Source organism: Orbicella franksi, chromosome 6, assembly GCF_964199315.1.
Source record: "Orbicella franksi chromosome 6, jaOrbFran1.1, whole genome shotgun sequence".
Taxonomy (NCBI): domain Eukaryota; kingdom Metazoa; phylum Cnidaria; class Anthozoa; order Scleractinia; family Merulinidae; genus Orbicella; species Orbicella franksi.
Window position 1 is genome coordinate 11,584,752 of NC_138150.1, and position 27,562 is coordinate 11,612,313.

General features: G+C 40.1%; 3 protein-coding genes across 4 annotated transcripts; 2 read left to right on the forward strand and 1 right to left on the reverse strand.

Annotated features, from left to right (window-relative positions):
* Nucleotides 1-181: 181 nt before the first annotated feature.
* Nucleotides 182-27,549, forward strand: LOC145491577 (thioredoxin domain-containing protein 11-like). Of its 2 annotated transcripts, none has more exons than XM_081470818.1 (14): nt 182-608; nt 3,148-3,361; nt 3,843-3,980; nt 4,270-4,353; nt 14,865-14,955; nt 15,451-15,563; nt 18,111-18,179; nt 19,546-19,680; nt 20,571-21,500; nt 22,431-22,485; nt 22,891-23,039; nt 23,726-23,838; nt 25,579-25,659; nt 26,228-27,549. In XM_081470818.1, exons 1-14 carry the CDS (start codon nt 526-528, stop codon nt 26,892-26,894), a joined length of 2,922 nt encoding a protein of 973 aa, XP_081326944.1. In that variant the 5' UTR covers nt 182-525; the 3' UTR covers nt 26,895-27,549. The 2 variants fall into 2 exon arrangements, with proteins under 2 accessions (XP_081326944.1, XP_081326945.1); XM_081470819.1 differs by having other exon boundaries at nt 3,199-3,361.
* On the forward strand, nt 8,484-9,020 carry LOC145491579 (uncharacterized). Its single transcript, XM_081470821.1, has one exon. The coding sequence runs from the start codon at nt 8,484-8,486 to the stop codon at nt 9,018-9,020; it is 537 nt and encodes a 178-aa protein (XP_081326947.1).
* Nucleotides 12,587-14,646, reverse strand: LOC145491578 (uncharacterized). The gene has a single exon (XM_081470820.1). The coding sequence runs from the start codon at nt 14,137-14,139 to the stop codon at nt 12,604-12,606; it is 1,536 nt and encodes a 511-aa protein (XP_081326946.1). The 5' UTR covers nt 14,140-14,646; the 3' UTR covers nt 12,587-12,603.
* Nucleotides 27,550-27,562: the final 13 nt, after the last annotated feature.

The window sequence follows — 27,562 nt, forward strand, 5'->3', positions numbered from 1 at the left end:
TTGGTTCTCCAACTGATATACATCGACATCTACATCTACATCTACATAGGGGGGTCCTACAAAGGGAGACGCCCGTCAGTGCAAGACACTCTGAATATGGTGGATGTAGACAATCGCACGATTCGTAAAAAAGATGCCGTTTATAACGGACCTTTAAAAGAAGCAGTGATGTAGCCATCTTTTCAAAAACCACAAAACGATCATGACCTGTGAGAAACCTGAAAGCCCGTAATTATATTGCATCTCCGGTTAAACAAAGAAAACAAAAGGCACTTGAAGTATTTGTTTCAACATGATGAATATTTTATACGCTCCTGATTCCAGCCTGAAATGTCAGTGATCTCCCTCCTATTTAAGATGACTGATAATTTTAATATTTTTGGCAAAGCCGAGAGGGCCTTGGAGATGAGTGCTGCGTGGCCATCTTTGATTCGGTTTCAACATGGCGGACGTGGACGATGTTGATAGGGTGTTTGGGGGTCCATGAGTTAAGTTAGAGAAAAAAGGACTTTACAACATGCGGCTATGATTGCTGCCAAGTATCGGTTTCTTCTCACTCTTGGATTGTTCCTATTGTCAATTCGTGGGTGTGCGTGGTTTAATGGCAAGTATGTGGCTTTCGTGATAACCAAACAAGTCTTAATTTTATAAGCTTAGTAGTTTTCTACAGTTACACATGTAAGCTTAAATACAGGAATTGCACAGAGCTCTGATCACACTTGAAGTGACTAGCGGCTAGTATGTGCACCCAATTGTTGATTGTTGAACACTGAGGACCAGCGGAATTCTTTTAGGGACAAAGTGGAAATTTGGGGAATTCTTTAGCTACCATGTATGGTGCAAATTTAAGGATTTTGCAGGGGGGTGCGGAATCAAATTAATAATGGTTGAGAAGTTGGAATTCTGTGGAGTAACCCACGTGAATTCTTTCGGGAGACCCATATTGTTGGTGCAGAATTCTTTGCTAGAATTCAGTTGTTCTTGTGGGTTGTGGACAATAGTACTGATAGTCCCCAACATGGGGGTGGGACATATAGTAAATGCTATTAAAATAGTGCTTAGATTATGGTAGCCTAAATAGAACTTCAGTAACATGTAGCCTTAGTAGTACTCTGGTGAGCCTTAATAGCTCTGAGTTAAGAATGTTAAGCTCTTAAATGATTATGCAGGTAACACTATATTCACAATAAAAAAAAATCAGCTCTCTAGTAGCCAGCTCTCCAGTAGTATTTGTGGCCATGTGAATTGCTCATAAGACATTTGACCTGGGTCCAACCCCACCTATCTGCTTATGATATCTACCGGTATGAGGTCTTGTTTTTACTTCAATTAAGTATAAAATAGTCATTTAGTATCTGTCTAAGCATGTACATGTAGCTGCATGCATGTACGTTTTATAATAGCAGGACATATGAAGAACAATGAAGAACTATTGGAGAGGGATATGCTGCTTCAAGTTACCAAAATAGTTAACATGGGCACTATTTAACAATTATTCCATGAGCGTGCATTGGCTATAACCAATCTCATATCCAACAAGCGCAAATGGAATAATTGTTTTATTAAATTCGGTGCGTTTGTATACTTGGAAATTATAGCTTAATTTTATTGGGTTTTAATTTTACAAAGCGACCGGAAATCGATGTGGTGAAAACAACAACAAGTGGGAAATCACATGGCATGCGCGCCGTTTATAAAATTAGTTGAATGAAAAATTTGAAAGTGAAGCAAGCAAATTTGCTGAATGAATTTACAATCAAGTAGAATTCAAGGAACGTATATCAAATGAAGGAGATGTAAACTTGTTCAGAAAGTTTGAAAAGCGTTCAAGTTCGAGTTGTGGAGAAGAGCTGAATAATTGCGTACTTGCACATTGCCATTGTAATAACGCTGCGGAAAACTTTGATCGCCATGTGACACAGACGTTGTGCCAAAATTATGCTCGACAAGACCTCTTTCGGAGTTCCCTTGCTTTGAAAGCCATGGCATTTCAAGCTGTATGTGTGGAGCTCATTGTTGGCCAGACTCAGAGTCAGAGACAGAAACTATCTTAGCGTCAGATTCATCTTCAGAATCTCCGAGGCCACCCTGATGGTTTTTCGTGGCTGGTAAAGAACCGGGCTTACTTTGGTTCAGCTCAAAACACTCAACTCCTTGAGGTGTTTTTCGTAAGGACAGCAATGATGCCTATTTTCCTGAGGCCTTTTACAAATGCTCTAATAATTTATTTGCCTGGTCAGAGATAATGGAAAATGGTTTGTTGTGTGGCGGCGTGCGAAGGAAATGATCAATGGCGGCTCTCCTTATGGATTTAATCGATGAACTTTTGCAATACGTACCATCTTTCTTCCTCGCAGACAAGTAAAAACACTTCAAACAAACGTTCAGTTCTTCTTTTGACATTGCTTATATCGGTTTCGGAAATTTGGTGCCACCAGGACTAGCAAGCCATTCTGATAAAGTAAACATTGTTTTTGTTACATAATCTTCATGAGTGCGTAAAATCTCGACTGTCATATTTTAATTTTGCAACTTTTCGAGGAAACTTAACGTATACGTACCGTTAAATAATCTAATCTCAAACTTTGTGGCTTTTTTGTTGTTACTGGGATGGCATTGTCCATAATTTCCTGTATTTCTTCCGTAGATAGCTCACCGAATCTGTTTTTTTTTCGTCCATGTTTTTCTCAACAAAACTTGGCTTCCCTCGAAAAAGTTTATGCCGAGCGACATTTACCGCATTCATTTCCATATAAGGTCAAACTCAGGTATAATGGCTGGTAACCGAGATCCAGTGAACCAATAAGAAAGCTAGAATTGCATTATCCAAGGTTGAGAATTTAATAAAGGTCAATATTTCTGGAGACTAAATAGATGAACTACAGTATCATGATTATGTATTTATTTAGTTGTTTTTTAAGTTTATTATAGATTTATTTATTTATTTATTTATTTATTTATTTACAAGCAAAAACGTTTGAAATTTTGGGGCTTGCTGATAGCTACAACCACTTCTTTGTAGCATTCACTCTCTATGATCACCTTCTTGCTGTAATTTATGGAAGCTTAACTTTGCACTTTCAGTTTCAATCTGGGACTGCTTGCATTGAGCTTAATCAAAAGTTAATTGTTTTACTGTATTTTCAGTGGAGATAAACACTTTCTTAGATTTCCTGAGTCTCGTCATCTCTTTTCAAGTGTTGGAAATGTGGTTGAAATTCCGGATGGATCAATGGAGACATTTAAAGACTTGCTCCAAAAGAGTGAGGTCAACTTTGTCCTTTTTTATGCACCCTGGTGTGGACGGTCAAGGAATGCTGCTCAAGAATTTAACAAGGCAGCAAATATCCTATATAAAGAGGTTGGAGTTTGATTAGATTTGATATATGTCAATTTGCTGTCAATGTAAAGTATATTGTAATTGTTGTACTTTGCTTTGCCACCAGGCTTATTACATGTACATGCATGTCAATTGTTCCATAACCCAGTCATGTTTATGTTACACTTAATTTGTACACATTATGATCTTGTCATGCTTGAAAATTAATAATGTAGGGATGAAGTCTCTAGAACTGTGGTGTGTGACTTAATCGCCACTAGAGTATTACTAATTAGCAATTAGTGATGATGCACTTGCAAAGTTTGGAGAATGCGAAATAAGCCAGCTGCTCGAGAGACAGATGAGAGTAGCTAATAATAATTTTCTTGAGTGTGATGTTGTCTTACAAGTGTAACTCAACGATGCACACAGGAAAAATGTGCATATGTAGAATAATATATAAAAATTTGTTATAATTTATATATCAACAAGACCGAAAAATGCAAGTTATTTTCATTTACAGGTATTGTTTATCGCTATTAATTGCTGGACAGGTACCTGTTTTCAGCAGCAAAAGGTTGATTTGTTTCCCAAACTTGTTGCCATCCACACACATTTTGATGGGGTGGAGTACAAAGGAGAACACAGAACATCCAAGATGGTGAGTTACTGATTGATAGATATGGATATATTATGCTCTGTTCAAATGTTAAACTTTTCATGTTGCTTACATAAAACTGCAGTGTAAAGTCAGTGAAATTCTAACCCATCAACACCAGATTGAGATTTTTGTACTCTCACACATTTGGTCCTGTTTTTTCATCTACAGTATTCGTAGCTCAATTTTCTTGCATCCGTAAGAAAGAAAACCTTTGGGACATCAGGGTAGTTACCGGTATGCCTACTCAAGGATTACCGGTAATAATTAAATATTTGTTTCATCTTTACAGATTGGTTTTCTTCATTCTGTCATCAGACCATTTGTGTACATAGGTAATAATGCAGAGCTTACAGTGACAAAGAAGTTAAGTCAGGTAATTAAAATATTAATTATTTCATGTCATGTTATGTAATTTGTTAGTTAATTATAAATTAAAAGAATTTATATCATAAATCTATTCTTATTTTCTTGGATGTAAGTGGTGAACCTTTTCAAAAGAATTTAAGGTCAGTAATGAAAAGACAATAAGATTATTTTAAAGACTTTGTATGAAGGAATGGAAAACCAATGTCCATGTAAGGACCATTTGCTGTCATAGTTTAGTGTGAACCACATGGTATTGAAAGTCCTTGTAAAGCCATGAAATCGTTTCCACTGACCCCAAATATAAAGATCTGATTTTCATCATGGCCACTCAATACCATGTGATTTTCCCCCCCGAAAACCCCAGTTGTTTTTTATCAGTTAAACAAACATCATTGATTTATTGCCCATGAAAATGTGATATCCTTCTGGAATAAACGGTCCCCAATGCTAACTTATGGGCTTATGGCTAGTGTTATTTCATTGGGTTGACGTTTTCTAGTCTTGCAAGTAGGCAACTTCTAGAAAGACAAAAGTACAATGATAAATGAGTTTGGTAATACTTTCGCATGACGTGTCGGTTCACCCTAGGAATGTACTAAAGCCTGCTGCTTTAACTAGACGCAGCACTTCCCTGCCAACCAATATGATCAATATTTTCTCCATGAGGTGTATAGTTGTCAGTGTGGCACACTGGAGAAGGCATTTGCCTAGAGTGCAGGTGTAGTGTCGAACAGCAAAAGTAAGCCACAAAAGGCAGCCACGAAGGCAAAAGACAACAGTACACACAGTACACGTTTCAACGCTCTCTTCCCGCGCTCACACTCTCCCGGATGTATACTTTGACATGTACAACTGCTGTCCTAATATACTACATTCCCTCTCTTTCTTCGCTTAGATAGTTAACCTTGAAAAACAGAAACATTACAAACTTCCAGTTTTTTTTATACATTGTAAAAGTTCAGTTCAAATTCAAATGTTCAAGACAAAAGTCACACTAGGCATAAACATAGCCTTTGCAGTTCAGTTCATAAAACAATGTTTCAATGTCACTCGTGCAATAACAGTGAACAATAATATGACAATGCAAATGTCTCTAGTTTTAGTACAGAACATAGTCACTCAGAGCCTTCGGACGGTTCGTAATTCTGCCGGATCTCCTCACAGGCTGCTCAGCTGTAGGTACAGCAGAAGGTACATCTTCTGGTGGTGATTCAGTGGTTGGTACTTGATCCTCTGCCATAGGTAGCATCTCAAATGGCTTAGGTTTGGTCCGTGGTTCAGCATCCTGTAGCTGCGTTTCCTGTTCTTTTGGATCTGGCATATTGAAGGGCTTGATATGCTGAAGGTTGCGTTTGTACTGAACACCTTGTGGTGATCGCAACACCACCTGGTCCCCATAATGAGATATCACCTGATATGGTTCCTTCTCATAGCAAGGTGACAGCTTATTTTCTTTCTTCTTCTCAAGCAGAACATTGTCTCCCTCTCTCACATTTCGGTCTCTGGTGTGGAACCTCTTGTCAACATAGTCCTTGTTAAACTGCTTTCTCTGAGTGTCCCAATCACGGACGGCTTGGTCGCTTACTTCTACTTCCTCCTCTTCAACATTGACTAGCTCAGGCATTTTAGTTATCAGCTTTCTTCTAAACAGTAACTCGGCAGGACTCTTTCCTGTAGTGGAACGTGGCGTGAACCTGTACGCCAAAAGGAACCTGTTTAGCTCCTCTCTCCAATTCTTTCCTTCTGCATGGGCTGCTCTCATGGACTTTAGAAGCGACCTGTTCTGCCTCTCTAATTCGCCATTAGCTCTTGGCCATAGAGGTGTCGTGTAACGGTGTTCAATCCCCATTTCATTCAGATAATCTTCTACCTCTTTAGACACAAGATTTGAGCCATTGTTGGTACGTAGACCTTTGGGTAGTCTATGTCTTGCAAATTGAGCATCCAAGCAATGAATGATGGTTTTGTTGGAGGTTTTTCGGATAACATCAACTTCCATCCACCGGCTGTAATAATCAACGAGAACTAACAAGTGTTCTCCAGAAGGTAATGGACCCATTAGATCCACAGCTACTTCTTCCCATGGCTGGTTGGGTAATGGTGTTGACTTCAATGGTGGGGGTGGAATGTTCTTGGTAACCATCTGGCACCCGTAACACTCTGCGCATCTTCTCTCGGCATCACGATCCATAGCAGGCCACCAGACCTTTGTTCTAAGTCTCTCCTTTGTCTTTACGACTCCCTGGTGCCCCTCATATACCAAACTGACAACTCTCTTGCGAAATTCTTGGGGTATAACAATTCTTGTTCCCCGTAGAATCACATGACCGATAAAAGTCAACTCATTGTGCACTGGCAAATACTGCTTTGGAGCATTGTCCCATTTTCCTTCAATGAGGCAATTCCTGACTACTTGCAACTCTGAGTCTTGGGCTGAGACTCTTTCAATCTCTTTGATTCTCAATGCAACAGGGACAGCATGTAGAGCTATCATGCGTATGTATCCATCATCCTCCAGGGACTGATCTGAAGCAGGTATCTTAGTCAGTCGGGAAAGGGCATCTGCGATGTTTTTTCGTGAAGGCACATAACAAACCTGATAGTTGTACGGTTGTAAACGCAGAACCCAGCACTCTATTCTGGCTGAAGGTTTAGACTTCCTTGAGTAGATGACTTTAAGTGCTTCATGGTCTGTCACCAGATCAGACTGCAGGAGCCCGTACAAGTAGAGGTGGAAGCATTCGCACGCCCAGACTAAGGCTAATGCTTCCTTCTCTGTCTGACTACAACGATGCTCCACTTGACTCAAACTGTGACTGGCATAACAGACGGCACGACTTTCCCCATTCTTTTCTTGCACTAGCACAGCACCGAGGCCAACTGGACTTGCGTCAGCAATAACACAGGTAGGGATGTCCTTATCGAAGTAAGCTAGGACTGGTGCACTTGCAACTTGACTCTTCAATCTCTGAAATGACTGCTCCTGCTCCTCGCCCCACACGAACGGTTCTCCTTTTCTTGCAAGTTTTCTGAGGGGATCAGCAGTGGTAGCAAAATCAGGTATAAACCTGGCACTAAATCCAACGAGTCCTAAGAAGCTACGGACTTCTGAAGGTGTCTGAGGCTGACTTGCTTCTGCAATGGCTCTGACTTTTTCCTCAGTTGGGCTGACTCCATGCTTGCTAAGCAAAGACCCATGAATACCACTTTAGTCATTCGGAAGGTGCACTTCTCAGCATTCAAAGTCAGCTGCTTCTCACTAAGGCGTTGCAACACACTGTGTAAGTTCTTATCATGTTCCTCAGTATCTCAACCATGAACGATAAGATCATCTGCTATGTTTGCCACTCCTTGTAGACCTGCCATTGACTGGGTGGTGATATGCTGGTACTTCTCTGGTGCGGCATTTACACCAAAACTCAAATGCTTGTAGCGGAATATACCATCATGGGTGGCAAAAGCAGTGATATCCCTTGACTCAGGATCCAACTCGATTTGGTGAAAACCCCACCCTAAGTCTAACTTCGAGAAAACACCCCTCCCATTAAGGCTTTCAAGGACTTCATCTATGGTTGGTATGGGCAGTCTCTCCCGGATAATGACCTTGTTGACTCTCCGCATATCCACACATAACCTTATGTCCCCTGACGGTTTAGGGGTGACAACCACTGGGCTTACCCACACCATAGGCCCCTCGACTTTCTCAATTATGTCCTTGTCAAGGAGTTCATTAACCTTGGCAGTTACTTTGTCCTTTACAGAAAAAGGTACTCGTCACATTTTCTGAACGACTGGAATTACACTGGGATCAACGTGCAGCTTCAACTGATAATCTTTAAGCTTTCCAATTCCCTGGAACACACTGGGGTATTTTGCTTTGAGTTCTCCCACAGAGGTATTGTTGTAATATTAACTTGTGGCTACCCCTCTGTTGTGGAGTCCCTTACGTTTTCATGGGCCACCCCACATTTCGCGAACATGTGAGTTGGCTTATGTCGGACATTGTGTTGACAGTGTTTAACGTTGCGTTGAGTATTTGAGCCTTATCTAAAGCTATCTTACAACATGGTGTCAGAAGTGAAAACCTTTTAGAGATTGCAAGGAGTTTATCAGGGCTTGGCTGAGTTACAAACCGCAATGGCTGAGCAAGATACGAGAACTCCAGGTCCTTTGGTGCTCGATGCAAATGCAGCGGACAACTGGAGAAAGTTTTTAATGCAGTTTGAAATTTATCTTGTGGCAGAAAGCAAAGATGACAAACCAGACAAATTGAACGTAAACATGTTACTTCACTGTGCTGGACCCGAAGCGATTGAAGAATATAGTCATTTTGTTTACAATGCTGGAGAAGACAAAGAATGTTATGTGGATGTTTGCAGCAAATTTAAGGCACTCTGTGAGGGAGCAAGGAATGTCATTTATGAGAGGTTAGTGTTTAATAAGCGTAACCAGAAAGAGGGAGAGCGAGTTGATAACTTTGTCAGCGAACTGAAATGGTTGTCGCTAACATGTGAATTCGGCGAACTGCAAGATTCACTAATAAGAGATCGAATTGTGGGAGGTGTATTATCTGATGAGCTGAGAGGGGAACTGCTAAAGAAACCTGATCTAACCCTACAGAAGGCTCATGATTATTGTCGTACCTTTGAAGCCTCAGAATTACAAAAGTTCTAGTTCAACATTCAAGCGAGTGCTGGAACTGAGCATTCATTAGGAATTCAGCCTGTTAGAAAGTCAAAAGAAGCTGACAAGACAGCTGCTTGTTCTTGTAAGTTTTGTGGTTACAAGCACCCATTTACACGACCATCTCGTTGTCCCGCATTTGGAAAACAGTGCTTAAAGTGTAAGAAAGAAGGTCATTTTGCCCAAGTGTGCTCAGGGAATGTAAAAGAAGGTTCGAAAGTTGATTTAGTGCAACAAGAAAGTCCACCAGACCTAGACACTCAGAATATGAATAAGGAGGTACATACCTATTTTAGATCTATTGAACTGGACAGTGTTTCTGATTCCAGGAAATCAACAAAGAGCCTTATCACTCTTAAGATTGAAGGGCAGAATGTTGAAGTAAAAGTAGACACAGGTGCAGAGGCTACCGTCATACCCTTTCATCTGTATAAGAAAATCTCCAAAAAACCTCTCCAAAAGATTCAGCAACCCTTGAAAGGCTGGCTTGCAACTGAGCCCATTCATCCAAGAGGCTGTGTACGCCTTCAAACTCAATACAAGAATCGTCAAATGAACCTGTTGTACCTTGTTGTTGACGGGAACTTTACACCCTTATTGGGATGTGATGCCTGCTTGGATTTAGAAGTCCTTCAGTTTATGAATCTCCAACTGATAGATACACCAGTACCTAATCCAGCCATGCTGGATACGCCAAGAGCATGTGGAGACCAGACCATCTTCCAGAAGGACCCAATATTGAGGGAGTACCCAGATTGTTTCAGTGACAAACCCGGCACACTTCCAAACAAAGTACATCTGGAAGTTGATGCTTCAGTACCCCCAGTTGTTCACCCTCCCAGGAAAATTCCAGTTGCTATGCCGGAGCCAGCATGAGAGAAACTCAAAGAGATGGAAGAAGATGGTATTATCGTGAAAGAGGATGAGCCTACGTCGTGGGTCTCATCAATGCTAGTTATTGACAAAAGAAAGGTGAAGGATAAAAGAAAGGACACTCCACTGTCAAAGGATGATGTCAGAATTTGTATTGACCCATGAGATCTTAACAAGGCCCTGAAAAGACCCCATTATCCAATGGTTACCGTAGAAGAAGTTGCAAACCGACTTTCAGGTGCAAAGAGTTTCACATCACTTGATGCATGCAGTGGATATTGGCAACTCCCCGTAGAGGAGGAGAGTTCCAAGCTCTTGACTTTTAACACACCATGGGGGCGCTACCAATTTACAAGACTCCATTTTGGTATCTCACCAGCCCCTGAAATCTACCAAAGGGAGATGGACAGACTGTTTGAAGGGGTTCCTGTTGAAATCATAGTGGATGATTTCCCGATACATGGTAAAGATCAGCTTGAAGTTGATGACAAATTGAGAAGAGTACTTGACAAGAGCTGGGAGGTAGGATTGAAGTTCAACCCTAAAAAGGTGAAGCTTAGAGTACCAGAAGTAAGTTATGTTGGACACCCGTTCTCATCTGAAGGTTTGAAACCAGATCTGGAGAAGATCAGAGCCATTAATGAGATGCCACCCCCAGAAGACAAAGAAGGTGTACTTCGCATACTAGGAACTGTGAATTACCTGGACAAATTCATCAAGCACAAGGCTGACAAACAAGAACCCATATCGCAACTTACCCAAAAAGATGCAGCATTTGTTTGGGAAAAGCCACAACAAGAGGCCTTCGACAATCTGAAATCAGTCATCACGAGTGCACCTGCACTAGCTTATTTTGACAACAGCAAGGAAACAGTGCTAAATGTAGCTGCAAGTAGTAAAGGCCTTGGTGCAGTGATCCTACAGGATGGCAAGCCGGTTGCATTCGGATCCAAAACACTAACTAACTGTGAGAAAAGGTATGCAAACATCGAGAGAGAGCTGCTTGCAATTGTCTGGGGCGCACAGAAATTTCACACCTATGTATATGGGCGCAGAGTAATTGTAGAGACAGATCACAAACCCTCAGAGTCTATCTTCCGCAAGTCTCTGAATGATGCTCCCCCCAGGCTACAAAGGATGCTATTGAAACTTACCAAGTATGATCTTGATGTGCGATATGTCCCTGGAAAACAGCAAGTCATCTCAGACTGTCTTAGCAGAGCACCTCTCAGTGATATGGAGCCAGTCAGTGAAGCAGAAGATGTAATTGGAATCAATCTTATTGAGGAGCTCGGATTTGAAAGCAGCACACTGAAGAGATTTAAGGAGACCTCCAGCATTGACAAAACCTCGAGAGTAGTGATGGAGTATGTCTTGAAAGGGTGGCCATCTGAGAAAGAACAGGTTGATGAGCTTGCTAGAGAGTACTGGAGTTTTAAGGAAGAGCTGAGTGTGGAGGATGGATTGCTGTTTAAATCAGACCGAATAGTCGTCCCAAGACCACTGAGGGCTGAGGTGCTGGATGAAATCCATGGAGCTCATATGGGAGAAAGTAAGAGCCTTAGCTTTCCCAGAGATTATGTCTTCTGGCCCTCAATGACAGCCCAGATCAAAGACAAAGTCAGCTCCTGTTCAATTTGTAATGCCTTCCGCAACCGACAACAAAGAGAGTCATTGCATCCACATGACATCCCTGGATTACCTTGGCAGGTAGTCGGGACTGACTTGTTTGCATATGGAGGCCAAACATACTTGTTGGTCACTGACTTCTATTCAAAATACTTTGAAATTGAATTACTGCGTCAGAACACTGCCACCTGTGTCATTAACAACGTGAAGAAAATATTTGCAAGGTTTGGAGTCCCGGATAAGGTTGTGAGCGATAATGGTTCCCAGTACAGCAATACCAGGAATCTATTCGACAGCACTCATGAGTTCAAGCAATTTGCTGAAGATTGGGGTTTTTGCCACACAACGAGCTCTCCAGAGTACCCCCAATCAAATGGTGCAGCGGAGAGAGCAGTGCAGACAGCAAAGCGCATTTTGAAGAAGGCTGCAGCTGACCAAAAAGACCCTTTTGAAGGGCTGTTGAAGTACCGCAACACTCCATTTGAAGATATCGGCGTGTCACCTGCACAGCTGCTGATGAGTCGGCACACAAGCACAATGATACCAACCCATCGACGTCTCTTATTACCGCAGGCAGTGGATCCTGATAGAGTAGTGAAAGCGCTGCGGCTACGTCAATTTGTCTCTAAGAAGAATTACGACAAACAGAGTAGAGATCTGCCTCCACTTGAAGCTGGGGACAAGGTGTGAATTCGGCCAAATAGAGATAGAGAATGGCGTGAAGCAGAAGTGTTGCCACGATCATACTTAGTACTGGATGAACGAGGGTGTGTCTATAGAAGAAATCGAAGGCAGATAATCTCAGTCCCAAATGATCATCCAATGAGACCACGGCTGCATGATCCTCCTTCAAGTCCCCAGTGTGCTGACTCTCCAAGATGTCCATCATCACCTTCTATAAAGGACTCAGCACCAGAACCAATGGAATTAGCAGAAGGACCAAGAAATGCAGAACGATCACCTATTACAACCAGATCCGGGCGACAAGTTAAAAAGCCCCAGAGACTCATTGAATCCTGTTAGAGGGGAGATGTTGTAATATTAACTTGTGGGTACCCCTCTGTGGAGTCCCTTACGTTTTCGTGGGCCACTCCACATCTCGCGAACATGTGAGTTGGCTTATGTCGGACATTGTGTTGACAGTGTTTAACATTGCGTTGAGTATTTGAGCCTTATCTAAAGCTATCTTACAACAGGTATCATCAACAGTGTTACAGTCTGCTGTTCCGAGAGTTCCCGTGGGGTCCACACGAAGGATTCCAAGATCTGTGGCAGTCGAATATCCCAGCAAACAACGCCCGGATTCTACAATAATGAAATTTGCCACAACCTTTGCTTTCGATACGGAAACTTCTGTCTGAAACTGGCCTTCAACTCCAAGCTCTCGACTCCCATAAGCATACAATCTCTTTGTGTAAGGTTTTAATTCAATCTTGAGCCCCTGATACTTAAGTTCCTGCAGTGTATCTTTACTGATAAGGTTACTTGCAGAACCTGAATCAATTAACACATCTCTGCTGATTCCACCAATCTTCACTGAGATCACTGGCTCAGCCAAATTTGACATAGCACATGTCTGTTCCTCTATAGTAAATGCAAATGTATCATCCTCACTTGATTGATTACAACAATCCTCAACTTGATTGGCCTGTCTCCCCTTACCATGGCGCTGCTGTTTGCCTCCCCGTTGTTGGGTGGTGCCTTGTTTTCCAGACTTACAGTTCCTTCCCCCTTTGCAACAGCTAGCATAATGACCATATTTACCACACTTGCTGCACTTGCAACCTCGGGCTGGACAGCTTTTACTCTGAGCAAAGTGACCTTCTTTACCACAGTTGAAACAAACACTTTTTCCTTTGGTTCCACGCCCAGGACTTTCTTCAACTGCATTAGCGCCTACTCCAGGTTCTTGTCTTGGCATGACCATTTGACTTGCCTGCTCGCATGAGGCTTCCCACTTTCGAACTTTATCCATTGCAGCTTCCAGAGTAATGTTATTGACTTCCAATAGCTTCTTCTTTAGCTCAACATCAGACAACTTTTCAATCAATTGGTCCCGCAAATTTTCCTCCAAAGTTGTACCAAAATTACAATGACGCACTTGTTTACGTAAATGAACCATGAACTTGTCAGCGGTCTCTCCCATAAGTTGACGAAAGACATGACGCTCGTACAGTACATTTTCCTCGGCTTGGAAATGAGCATCCAACTTTCGCAGACACACCACATACTCATTATCCTGGTCAGCATTCAGTGGTCCAGGATCTGGAAGATCTTCGTAAATATCTTGTACTTCTGTACCCGCTAAATGAAGTAACTGAGCCTTTTTCCGAGAAGGATTCATGATTCCCTTGCCATCGATGTAATACTGATACGATCGTTTCCACTGTTGCCATCGTTCTGCGACCTGAGAGGAAGAACCTGTTAAATCTAAAGGCGGAAGCGTTCTTTCTACTGAATTTGACATCCTCGTCACCAATTTGTAGTGTCGAACAGCAAAAGTAAGCCACAAAAGGCAGCCACGAAGGCGAAAGACAACAGTACACACAGTACACGTTTCAACACTCTCTTCCTGCGCTCGCACTCTCCCGGATGTATACTTTGACATGTACAACCGCTGTCCTAATATACTACAGCAGGTGGCTCTGGGTTCAAATCCTAGTGAGACCGGATGCTAATTCTTTTTCTGTTTTCTTTTTTAGTTATTTTTTTCTTTTCTTAAACATTTACCGAAGGGCAGCATTTGCCTTTCCAATGCACACGTGTGTTAGATGAAAAGAAAAAAGAAACGAAAACAAATAAGGACTGTAACAGAACGATTGAGAAATTGGGAATGACTTACCTTGAAAACTGCAACTAAACTCGCAGCTGTAAGCTGTACAAGAATTATGTAAAACAAAATAAGGGCGCAGACAACACAATATGAAATGAATTACACCCAACAAAGGCTGCAGAACTCTGGCAATGGATGCCATCTAAGGACCCAATGAAAGATCACTCAAAGTTACTAGTAGCTAGTCTACCTATAGGGCAAAACGTGCTCCTGGAGGTCTGTTACATATCATCCTGTATATAAATACATATCCATTAGCAGGCCTTATACATTTCATCCAAGTCAGGGCAAATCTTAAGTGCCCAAAAGTGGATTTCATGGATCATGAAATTTCCATGATGACACTCTAATAATTGAAAAAAAGACCTCAAATACAATGTAGACTATATGTAAATAAACACAAAATAAAACTGTAATTAAATTTTTATTGTTTAATTTCAGTTCACACTTAAGCTTTTGATATCAACTTCTTTGTACATTATCTTAAATTTTTCAATTAGGAGCTTTTGATAGCTTACTTCAACCAGACAATGATAAACACAAAGAAGTACAGCACATTCTTTAGTTTGGCATTGCAGTTTATTGCTAAAGGTATGTTATGCAATGAAAATCATATTTTAAACTCTAGTTGAGTTGGAAAAAGTGAAGTGCAATATCTGTTAATAGAATTTGTTTCCTTCAGTCAGGCATCTTTAAATATTTATGCCTATTTTTGCATTGCATTTTCTAAATGAAAAAGTTAATGTAGCGTTTTGTAGTATTTTGCCATTTTATTGTTGCTTTTATCAGCCTGAGGTGCATGACTTTTCTTCACTTGCGATAATGTAAACAAAGTATACATGCATAGACTTTTCTTTGAGTCCATGCCATTCCTATTTTTTGCAGTATCATTTATTATAAAGGAATCATTTCTGGTCCTGGGATCTGTTGTGGTCCTGTTTGGGGATCATTTGTGGTCCCAGGATCATTTGTGGGCCCATACAGATTTCTTTGTTTCTTTCAGTTACATGCAATAAAGATATTGTAAGAACATTGTAAGGTAGAAGAAAGAAATTTTTTTTTCTCTTGCCTTTTTTTTACATGCAGCATCTGGACCATTGTTTAAATTTGTTGTTGTGACAAGTGCCAAGCTTGCATTGAAAGCAGGAGTTGATGACATATCACAAGTAGCATATCATTGCCCTAACCAAGCTGTGTTGGTAAGGTAGTATATAACTGAGAAATACACTAAATGTACATGTATACATGTAATACACTATTTGTAATAACCTTTTTAACACTGAGAGTGCTACTTTGAACTCACAAGAGAGTTAATTTGAACACAAAAGTACAGATCTGGTTCTGTCCTAAGTTGTCATTTTATGTTGGGGATACCAGTATCATATGACAGAACATAGGCACGCAAGGCGTGCAAGAGTTATTTTTTTGTGTGAAGTGTTGGAGATAGAAGCATTCATGGTAAAGTAATGATTTGGTTAATTTGACAATTTTTTTTGGTTGCGATGTTACATCGGTCATGGTAACATAGCTAAATAGTAAGCCTTAAAATGTTTGACTGAACAAACTACAGTAGCCTGACACGTCTCCAGATTAATGTAGATACCATCTTATTTTCTAACAGGCAATTTGATTCGTTCTTTGATACAACCCGCACTGTGATTAGTGTGACATGCGCACATACATAACTTTCTCACTCACTGATCACATAAGGCCCGTTCCAAACGCCGCTCCATTCATGCGCCGAACCTAACTGATGAGTTAAGTACGGCAGAGGAGCGGCGTTTGAATCAGTTTGGTTCGGCAGGTTAAGTTTGGTACGGCAAACAACATTAAATTTGGCAGGGTCTGTCGCACTATGCAACGTTGGAGCGGCAGCTGATTCATATGGCGTTCTCCTCATGTGTCGAACCTAATGCATAGATTACTGTAATTTATTTTTCATATAACGGGACTCGTGATTGGCTCAAAATTGAGTGGCCTGACCAGTCATGCGTGAAGCTCAAAGTCGTCACTAAAAAAGACAACAAAATACCAGTATACCTTCGATTTATGAGAAACGGGACTGTGTAAGCGAGTTTCTTTGGCGCAAATTCATTTTTTTGCTTTCTCTTCGTGATAATAGCCCAGCTTTTAGACTTCCCTTTAACAAGTCGATTTAACCAGGAGAAAACCTGTCTAAATACAAACACTGAACCTTGAGTTTGAATTTGCTTCCCTAAATATTGCTATAACAACATGATAACAGCGAAATGTTAGTCACAGCTTTTCTATTTGGACAGAGTTCGTGAATTCAGAATGCATATTTTCTCGTCGAAAATTGTTACCACCGGCTTCCCGAATTAAGTTCGACGCAAGTACGCCGTCTGAACCAGCCCTCGCTCCAAAGTCGCTCTAAAGTCAAACTTAATCAAGTTTGGTTCGGTACATGAGTGGAGCGGTGTTTGGACCGGGCCTAACCCTTTCAACCCCCAAGAGGAATTTTTGCTTAAAAATACTCAAGTTAATTTAGAGACTTTTTCGCATTTTATACGAGTCGTAAGTTTACCTTTTTACACGACACAACACAACACAACTTCACCAAAAATAGAAAGAAAGAGAAAAAAACCTCTGACACTTTTTAAGTCTGATTTAATTAAATTGCACTTTAACTTGATGCCACGCAGTCTTCAAAGAACATTTGAACAGTTTTCATACTTTTTAACTTAAAAATATCGGACTGAAATGAATGTCATCAAGTAAAACTATTAAACTGCTACTGCAGAGACGTAAAAACCATCCAGAAACGAAAGCTTCTTTTTTGTTTAATATCCTGGAAACAATAGCTGATAACTTGTCAGCTCTAATTGAATTTACTCCCATATAAAAAACAAAAGTGTTAAGTTACCATTTGTTACTAAAGATAGCAAACATCTCGTGGGAAAGAGTGGTGACGATTCGTCTGCTCTAATTGAATTTACTCCCTTGTGAAAAACAAGAGTGTCAAATTACACTTTGTAACTAAAAAACAAAAATATCTGGTTATATTTGCATGCAACAAGAACAAAACAATCGTTACCCGCACTTACTATTGTAAACGTTAGAACTGTTTCAAATCTAGTCTCATCTCCTCTAAAACATGTCCTAAGAACTAGACGCAACGATTCGTGACCTCTAATTGAATTTACTCCTTGTGAAAAACAAAAGTATCAAGTTACCTTTGTAACTAAAAATAAAAATATCTCATTGCATTTGCATCCTACTAACTCACAAACTGTTTCAAACCTCAAGGCTCATCTCGTTCATTTAACTAAAATCCTCAGTCTAACCCACAGAAAATGTCCAAGTAAACCCAATATCTGAATACTTCCTCCTCTTTTATAGAAGAATAAATATGGCTGCTCTGAACTCTATTGGGATCAAATCTTCTCACATACCATTTACCTTTACAACAAGAAATTTGATTGCCTGTTTATAGTAGATCCAATCTGATTGGTGTGACATACATACATCTCTCACTCACTCACTCACTCACTCACTCACCCATTGACCCGTCCATAACATAACCGACATGCCGACTAAGAGGTATTTTTTTTACAAAAAAATAACTCAAAAATACATTTTTATTGGTAAACTAAACTTGTCTCACATTAATGATTACTGTTATTTAGCAGACATACATTTATGTTACTCAGCCTGCAAAAACAGATGAACTCATGCCTGTTGTTTTGCATTTTCCATTTTGATACTTATGCTATCACCATTTACAGAAATACCCCTCAAGTAAAAAATTTGCAGCTGGGAATCTCACTGGATGGATTGAGGCAAATAGATGTGAGGTAAATGCATGACACTCCACAGATAATAGACCAATTTCGATATATATTAAAATTGAGCCTAAAACAATAGACCTCAGTGCGAGGCTCTGAAGAATAACTACAGAGTTTGTGGGGTTTATTCCCCAGAGCCTCGTGCTGAGGTCTATTGTTTTAGGCTGAATTTTAATATATCGAAATTGGTCTATATTAGATATCATACCATAGTCTGCGCAGGCACAATTGTTGATAAAAATTCTTACCTTGCCCTTGAATGCTCTGGATAGCACAAGATCCTAGCCTGATAATTGCTTGTTACATGTAACTCAAATTGCAGATAATCATGCCAAGCCCCCATCTGCCCTCACCACACATGAAGTAATTAACAACTGAAATAGAATTCCATGTTGCTGTGCAATATACTTAAATGAAATTTAACATAGTTAACAACTAGGAGCTAGTCTGGTCAGTAGCGTTTTTATAGGCAGTTGTTAGTGTCTTGGCCGTCTGTGAGCGTTTGGTTAGCGTTTGGTGTGTTCTGTAGTGTTTGATATAGTTCAATGAAATTTAACATAGTTTATGACCAGGAGCGAGTCTGGTCAGTAGCGTTTTTGTAGGCGTTTGTTAGTGCCTTGGCCATCTGTTAGCGTTTGTTTAGCGTTTGGTGCATTCTGTAGCATTTGCAACAGTCATATGGTCGTGAGAGCCCTGGGGCTGACATTGTCCAGCGGTATTTTTGGTTAGTACATGTGTTGTCGTCCCATGTACTCGCAATGTGTTCATTGCTCCGTTAGTGTGGCATTGTGGATTGAATTATAGTTTAGCGGTTCTCTGCGTTCCCTCCCTATCCCCCCCCCCCCCCCCTCTTTTCAGCATTTTTTTTTTCCACCAATGCCATCTGGCTTGAGTGTGACGGGTGCCTGTAGGGGGCTTGGCGCGCGGGGGCTCGTGGCTTGGTTGCGGGTTGGGCAGGCCAGTCAGGTGTTCTAGCGCCTTGGGGATGTGACTGCGGTTGCAGCCCCCGGGCTTCGTAGGCACCTTCCCTCCACTAGTGACTTGGGCATTAATCTGAAGTAATACATTAGATCACAGATGACGTCAAAATGTGGTAATCAGTATAAAAAAACGTGGCACAAGGCGATAGCCAAGTCTGTTACTGATGCTCTGAGCATATTTTGGTGTCTTGTGTGATCTGTCAATGAAAATGAACAGACGAATGACAACTTAGAATTTTCTTGTTGTATATAATAAAGAAACAACAAAGAACGTTAATGACATCACCTTATCGTCTGTCCTTCGATGTATCATATATAAGTAAGAAGCATTCAAAATGAGAGAACATTTCAACATATCGCAATTATAAAAAAACTTCCTGTGCATTTTACTTCAGCTTGTCATTCAGCTCAGTCCTAACGCTGATAGAAAAGAGTATTATTTAAAACAACTCAACAAGGGGCCAGCTCTTATTTTGTTTCTGCCTTTGAAACCCTACATGAACAAAGTAAATCAACATCTCTTGGAAGTGGTGAGTAGAATTAATACCTCTCCAACTGAAAAAGGATAGTATCATTCAATACTATGTTTCATTGCCAGGATGGTGGGGGAACTTTGCTTTTCTGTGTGTGGACGAAATGCAGTGAGATGATGTCAATAGTTAAATCACTGTAGCCCTGGCTATAATACTGTACATGTAACTTGACCTAACTAGATTTCACATGCTGTAATTGATCAAAGATAATTGTACAAAGTACAAAGTACAAAGATTTTCTATGTAGTTCTAAAGTGGTAAAGCTTTGAATCGTGTAAAGAAGAAAAGTGAAGCCTTGGAGCTGAATGGCACATAGCTGCCAGAGCTTATCCCGGTTTCTGTAGCATGACGTGGCTAGGAGTATTTCTACTTCCCCTGGATGGGATGCTAGTCACTCCCCTGCAATTTGTTAGGTTTCCCCAACAATTCGCTGGTACCCATTTATACTCCTGGGTGGAGAGAGGCACTGTGAGAGTTAAGTGTCTTGCCCAAGAACATAACACAGTGACCCCGGCTAGGGCTCGAACCCAGACCGTTCGTTCCAGGAACGAGTGCACTAACCATGAGGCCACCATGCCTCCCTTTGAATAGTGCATTGAACAAATTGAGTAGTTCATGTGTGGCTGGACAATAGTTGTTGACTGTCTTACATCAACCCATCTGTCTCTGTAAGGGATTAATCAGTACAAGAAGGACAGCAGTGTAGTGGTGTCATGGTTTATTGTTATACTGAACAAGGTCACTTCTTATCCCAGTAAAGCCTAAGGTCATGATGATAAACAAGCATACAGCTTCCAAACTTCATTCAGATTATTTATATTCTCTTAGTCAAGCTTTTTTCTCAAGCTAACCAGAATGCTTTTTTGTGTTTTTATTTTTCACTTCAGTACATCATTGCAGCAGCCCAGTATTTTAATTGCTCATGCAACAGAACTAGAATTAATTCTGTTTCTCAAAACTCAGAAGGCACTCAAAGGAACAACACTGCTGGAACATCAGTGGAAATCAATTTAGATGATTTTATAACTTCTGATTCTTCAAACCTTGGTTCAAGTCTGAAAATTGTAAACAGTCAAGGAGACCTTTTGATCACCAACAAAGAGTTCAGTGCACCATATTTATTTGCACCCCTGAGGAACTGTCAGTCATTCAAAGTACAACAACAGAGTGACATCTTAGAAAACAAATATAACATCTGCAATGTGTGCCACAAATTTCGGAATATGGCCTTTGGATTACCAACCTGTCTGAAAAGTAGTATTGTTTCAACTTTATCTTCTGTCACTGATGGTTGCAGCACTATTAAACCTCTATACTACCCACTTCCTGTAACAACTATCTGCTGCAGTGTTCAGCTGCCAGAAACATACAGATATTTAGATACTCTAGAACATATGAAAACTGCAAGCCTAGAGTCATTAACAAGACAACAGAGGAGTTTTGATGATATTTTTAACGAATTATTGAGTTCATTTGTTACGCCACTCAAAAGACCTAGTTTTAAAAATGTTTATAATCAAGTGAGTAGGCACAACTTGTCAACAGAATCTCAGGAGGTTACAAAGAACACTTTTCCACATTCTGCTCCTCTGCAAGAACATCACACTCCTCTTGACAATTCTTCCATTGAAGATGTCGGCAATAACACTTGTGTACATACGGGTCTTGTGACACAATTTGCTGGAGCTGGTTGCCATAGTAATAGATCAGTCAATTTTTTCCTGATGGATTCCATAGAGTACTGGGGAGTGGCAGAGAGGCTTGGTGTTCATAGGACTCCTCAGGGCGAGGTTGCTTTGGTTATTGCTGATTTAGAGGTACAATGATCTGATTACAAATAAGATAAGGTAACTAAAGATAACTTCATGATATCTCATTGAGGGTATGATTAGTTGCATAAAATCATTTAATATACAATGTAATAAAAAAAAAAAGCTGTAAGTATATACAGTTGAACCCGGCTATTTCGAACTCTCAGGGGAAACAAAAAATATGGTTAGGTAGTTTGAAATAGCGTGAGCTCAAAATAATCAATAGTAAATGACTGAAGGGCAAATCCAGTGGAAATGGTTGTGAGTTTGAAATAGCAGGGAATTCGCAATAACTGAATTTGAATTACCGGGGTTCAACTGTAGTAAACTTTTTTTAATGAAAAACAATTAAAACAAAATATTTTCCTGCATGGTCAGGCAACATCACAATTATTACATTTGAACCTTCTCGCTTCCAGAGGATAGTCACTTATGCCCAGAGGTTAGATGCACAGCAAATCTAAATTGCTGAGTCCACTGACTGGAACATTAGACTCCACCTTGAAGGCTGGCATCCCAGCTTTTTGCATACGCATTTTACACTGTCAGTACTAGCTCTTTACACCATAGTAAAAGTAGTGGTACCTGTTGTTACATTTCATTGTGCATCATATGATGGTTTGGCTGGCCAGCTTAGTCCAACGTTGAAGCAAAACTACAACAAATCTAGCTATACAGAAGACATGATTATGGAACCAAAACTTTCCATGGCTGTCTCCAGTTACATTATTATTATTTACTGTGATCAGTCTCATTATTTTGGTTTTGATTTTTTTATAATTATAAAAATAACAATACTCTTTTGGTATGGTATCATTTCCATTGCTGTCCAATAGCACTTTTGAAACTCAAAATTAAAACAATTGCATCTTATCTTGTTAAAAATGAGCATGTTATAAATATTAAAAATAAAAAATTTATTTTATTCTGTTACAGAACAATGCTCAGTATGTCTTGGAAGAGGAGTTAGAAATCGGCAACTCAACAATAGGTACAATATGATATTCTGCAGTTTTGATTACTTTTGATAAGCTTGTTGTTTTGTCAATCAGATCTCTGTTTGGCTAAAATAGTATTTGTGAATCTAATTTCTTTATCCCGCAAATCTTTCATTTTTAAAATATTCTAGATTTGTGTGATAGTTGATGTAATAATGTATTTCTTAAACAATGTGAGTATGTAGTCTGTGCTTATGTGATACACATCTGAATGCAAATTAATACTCATATCACTAGGAAAAGGCTGCTGTAAGTTGTATTCACACGATTCTGTGATCTGAAGACTGAAATACGTGACATTATTTGGATACATGTCGTGTTTTCTTTTCCCTGGAAATGCCTAAAATCATAAATCCTCCGCAGGTTAGAATTATAACAAAAGTCTAATTTTTCTTCAGTTACGTTTGTGATGGCTTACATGGCGGGAAATCTAACAAGACGTTTCAGATCTGGTCGTGCAAGTTCACGCAAATGTCCATCATCACAAACATGTGTAACGGAAGTGGTGACATCAAATTTCCAGGAAATAGTGCTCGATGAAACTAAGGTTGGTAGATTGAGAGGAAAAGGAAACTCCACTGCCCCCCCCCCCCCCGGTCATCCTTCTCCTTCTCCTCCTCAAGTTACAAACGTTGGCTTGAAAAGTAACATTGTCACGTTTGCTACTTCAACGTATTACTGAATTTAAGGTGAACGAAACTCAACATAAAACACCACAGTAAAATTCAAAGCTGTCTTGACAAACGGTAATTGTAAGTTATTTTTGGACCTTGAGTTCAAACACAAATAAAACATACACACCGCAGAGATTATGTCTTATCAAGTTTTTGTCTGCACATATTCTGCAAGGGGAAAAGGCCTAGTTGACTACCAAGGGAGTGAACGGCAGGGGTGAGGACCTATATGACTACTGTATCAGAGCCGTAAATTACACTCTATACTATCTGAGATCGTCTCACTAGTTCAGTTTTCCGTTAACAATAGCAGATTTGCATGATAGGATCATTTGACTACAACTACTGGGAATTCATTTCGTTTTTTTTTCCTTATTATTCAAATTTTGAATTCCCAGTGGGGTTTAAATAACAATTGCCCTAATTAGTACAAGAAACAGAAAAAGTGAAGGATTCTTGAAGTTGCCGTCAAATGACACCATCCTACAAATCACCTATTACATTAATATCTTTCTTTGAAATAGTTTTCAACCCCCGAACATGTACTTGTGACTTGCAGGATGTTTTGTTGCTGTATTACACTCCATGGTGTGGTTATTGTCAGGCTCTTCAACCAGTTCTCCTCACAGTGGCAAGATTTTTCCAAAGCATGAGTGATGTCATCATTGCAAGGTACAGCTTTAGACACAATAGCCTTGTTCACAGAGATTTCAGCGTGTTACTGTGCAGTGCAACGACTTCAATCGGAACACTTGGAAAAAAAACTAAAGTAAAGAGAGAGTGGCCTAAAGGATGAAAATAGGAACTAGGATTGGCCTACCTTTTTGTTGGGAAAATGGGATTTGGGTCGCCGGGACTGGGAATCACAAACGAAAAACCAGAACGAGACTTGGATTTGGGTAAAAACTAGTCTGGAAAATGGGAATTAGGTTAAATGTGGGCCTGGAAATGGGATTTATAACGCACCACCCACCCTTTCAGGACCCTCCAGGGAAACTCTAGCTACGAAAAAAAGATGGCCAAAACTTTTAATAGCTAAGCAAGTTCCAGACCTCTCCTTTTTCCCATGTAATTAGTCATTGGTCAATTGGTCAGTGTTTAGTTCCTAGTGGCGGGCTGAAGTAGTCTCTCTGTGGTGAATGCTGTATTTTCGAAATATTATCAAAGATAGCAGATACTGCTTAATACTTTTCGTTCAGGTAGCGAAATGCTTGTGTTTGCTCTCAAAAGTTAAAACCACCTCTCACAATAGTTTGAGTACAGCTCTAATTAATGTAACTGAAATTACTAGAAGCAGTGCTGTAATTCCGTGAAAGGCTTTTCTTCAATTACTACTTTTGCATCTACCATCTTTGAGTACCATCATTCCACGAAAAGGCGTCTTGGATATTTCAGCCTGTAGGATCTTCGCTTTTCACTTATGGGAGTTGTGGGAGCTTTCCTCTCTGTGCGTTTTACTCCCAATTCACCGTTCCCTGTGTGACTGGAATCATGTTCGGCTCCGCGCCAGTCATAGCATGTAAACAGACAGACATCACACTTGGTGGTCTTGATGTCCTTTGGCTCAGTGTAGGCTGTTCGAATATTCTAGAATGTGAACATTCATTGCGTGTGTAGGCACCTTGTACATAGAGAGATACAACAAGGCTTTCAGCCTTTCAGCCTTCAAAGAAAAAAAAAAAAAACAGAAAAAAAAACCCAAGGCTTTCAGCTGATAAAAAGTGTCAGCGTATAGTTTTGGGCATGGGCTTGATAGCGGTTTGCAAGGTTACGCATGAGGACCTTTCCCATGCTAATTAACGTAGGTTATTTTAACCTAATGGAGGGAGGGGCGATGCTTAAACAAACGGCATTGAATTCCCGCTCCACCACAAGACCATCAACTTAATAACGACTTCCGGGGTTATATTCATCAGCGAAAGCAGACACTTATGATCTCATACGGAACATGAGTCGAACGCGATCCCGGCTGAAACGCAACCTATGATAAAGAAAAACGCAAGAACCATCAACCATAGCATCCGTTCACGAGACGCCACGATCCTCGAAGGACTCTGCTTAGTATCCGAACACAATGAAAGAAAGCCTATCCATGCGGCTCTACTCTTTTTCGTTAGAGACGAATTAATAAGCTTAGTCAGACGACCATTTTGCAATCTCTGATGGAGGTGAATAATGGAACACGAACATTTAGCAGAACATGGAAACGTACATCGGATTAATCATTGAATATTGTTTTTAAATTAAAGTACTGCTTTGAGTTATAAACAGTTCCACATGAAATTACCTCTCAATATCGTTTTGTCAAATGTTTACAAACTTTTAAAATAGGGTTTCGTCCAGAGAAACGTAAGTGGACTGTGACAGTAAGTTGTCATTAGATTCCAAATGCTCTACTGTTTTGTTTTCCAGGATTAACGCAGATGAAAATGATCTTCCATGGGAGCTTTACATATCTCAGTATCCTTCTTTTCTTCTCTTCCCAGCTTACAGGTATTCTGAATTTTATTTGTACTGAATTCAACTGAAACATACTGAAATTCTCTAGATGCATGAAAAGCATTTCAGAACCATAGCGTGGTGGTCTCTGTCGTTAAACTCTTCAATAAAAAGCTAAAAGGCGAACAATTACAAAACCTTTCGTCTTGCTTCGCCGTAATAAGCCGCAATAGCTCTATGGATTGGCTTTAAAGGAGGTGCGGTTTCATGCTCACCAATGGAAGTAGTAGGTGTTGGGACTCCTTCCCCCAGGGTTTATCCCTAAGGGTGTTAGCGGTACTCGTGGCGTCATAATCCCTAGGAGATGCTTCATTTCACCCGCCTTGAAATGACACCACTGAGCGGAGAGGCGTATACTGTCTTGTAGCGAAAACTTATTCTATTACATCATCGTCGCAATTTTTAAACCTTCTCCCCGATGGTGTCACAGTTTTAAAGAAGGAAATATATTCCGAAAGATGAAAATGCCATGAACGACGTATAATGACACATGACCGTGGCGTTGAACTAGCTATACGTTGCTATTGATTTTTTTTTTCCTTTTTTTTTTTTTTTTTTGCAGGAAGGACTTCTCTGTTCGTTTCCCAGACTCGATTGAACGGACTTCAGCTAATCTAATTCGTTTTTTATTCGAGCACGGAGTCAAGACAAGGAAAGCCGTGGAAGATTTCTGTCTTTCCGCAACGGTAAGAGAACAAATCATTGAACTCGGAATTTCTCTCCGCCAAGTCGAGGAAGAAAAAAGACTGATCGAGGTTAAACTGAGGGAAGCAGTTAGAACGAAAGAGCTGTGGACCCACAGGCGATCTGTCGTTCTCAAAAGCTTGAAACAGGCCGAGGACGATTTGACCAAAGAACGGGAACTAAGAATAGCCACAGAACACTTAAATAAAAACCTGGAACGACAGCGCCAGGAAGTGGAAGAAAAAGTTCTTAAACTGGTTGCTAGCAGCAAAAACATTTTAAATGACTTGGGAACTACTAAAGCCAAGTTAAAAGAGAAAGAAAAACAACTTACTCGGCTTTCAGTTGAGGGCAGACGCATACTGGAAGAGAACGAAGAGTTATTTAAAATGTTAGAGGAGAAAGAAACAGCTTTACAGAGAGAAAAGAAAGCCGTGTTGGAATTGCAAAAATCCTTAATTGCTCTGAGACGAAGAACAACTTACTTAGAGTTTTCAAATAATATTCTCCGAACTAGGTTAAAAAATTCAAACTCAAAAGCGTGATATTCGTGTCGCTGGTAGCAAGAAATTCACTAGCTCTCCAAAAGGAAACGTTTTGTTTGAAGTCCAGGGCAACAGAATTTGAACATTAGACCTGATAAAAAGGGAATGAACAAGGTTCAAAATACTTTGGACAAGCTATTACAAAATAAATATACATTGTTATAACGTCTTTACTGACCACCTCTCGATCAGTGAAGAATCGATGTATTTAAAATCAATTTTAATACCCTTATTAGAGTGAAAGTCTTGACTGGTAAATAAAATGAAATAATTTTTCAGGTTTCTTCGGGCTTTGATGGTAGAGAGAACAGCCTCCAGTAGCACTTCGATGAGTCGAGCCGCGCTTAGCGGACACCCATTTATTAATTTACATACATGTACTTATAACTAATATTTGTAATAAAGGCTATGTTTTCATAGATTACCGTACCCAAATTCGCAATTAGCCAATCGGAAAGAATTACAAGCTTACGAGAGCTGCTACATTAGCGGGTTAAAGAGACGATGGCCGCTTAACAGCAAGCCGTTTGCCTAAGTTTGACTATATTTCGCCTGCCTATGAGATGAAAAATAAGATCTGAATCTTATACACGTCCAAAAACTTCATTCAATAATTGACTCTTTCTGAATACGTCAGATGGTCTGTAATTATCTTAATGAGAAATTGG

Excerpts from the sequence above, each read along its gene's own strand:
- LOC145491577 (XM_081470818.1), top strand. The coding sequence starts at position 526 with ATGATTGCTGCCAAGTATCGGTTTCTTCTCACTCTTGGATTGTTCCTA. Across the intron at positions 22,486-22,890 it reads AATCGGCAACTCAACAATAG|TTACGTTTGTGATGGCTTAC; the intron begins GTACAATATGAT and ends ATTTTTCTTCAG. Across the intron at positions 25,660-26,227 it reads CTTCTCTTCCCAGCTTACAG|GAAGGACTTCTCTGTTCGTT; the intron begins GTATTCTGAATT and ends TTTTTTTTGCAG.
- LOC145491579 (XM_081470821.1), top strand. The coding sequence starts at position 8,484 with ATGGCTGAGCAAGATACGAGAACTCCAGGTCCTTTGGTGCTCGATGCA.
- LOC145491578 (XM_081470820.1), bottom strand. The coding sequence starts at position 14,139 with ATGTCAAAGTATACATCCGGGAGAGTGCGAGCGCAGGAAGAGAGTGTT.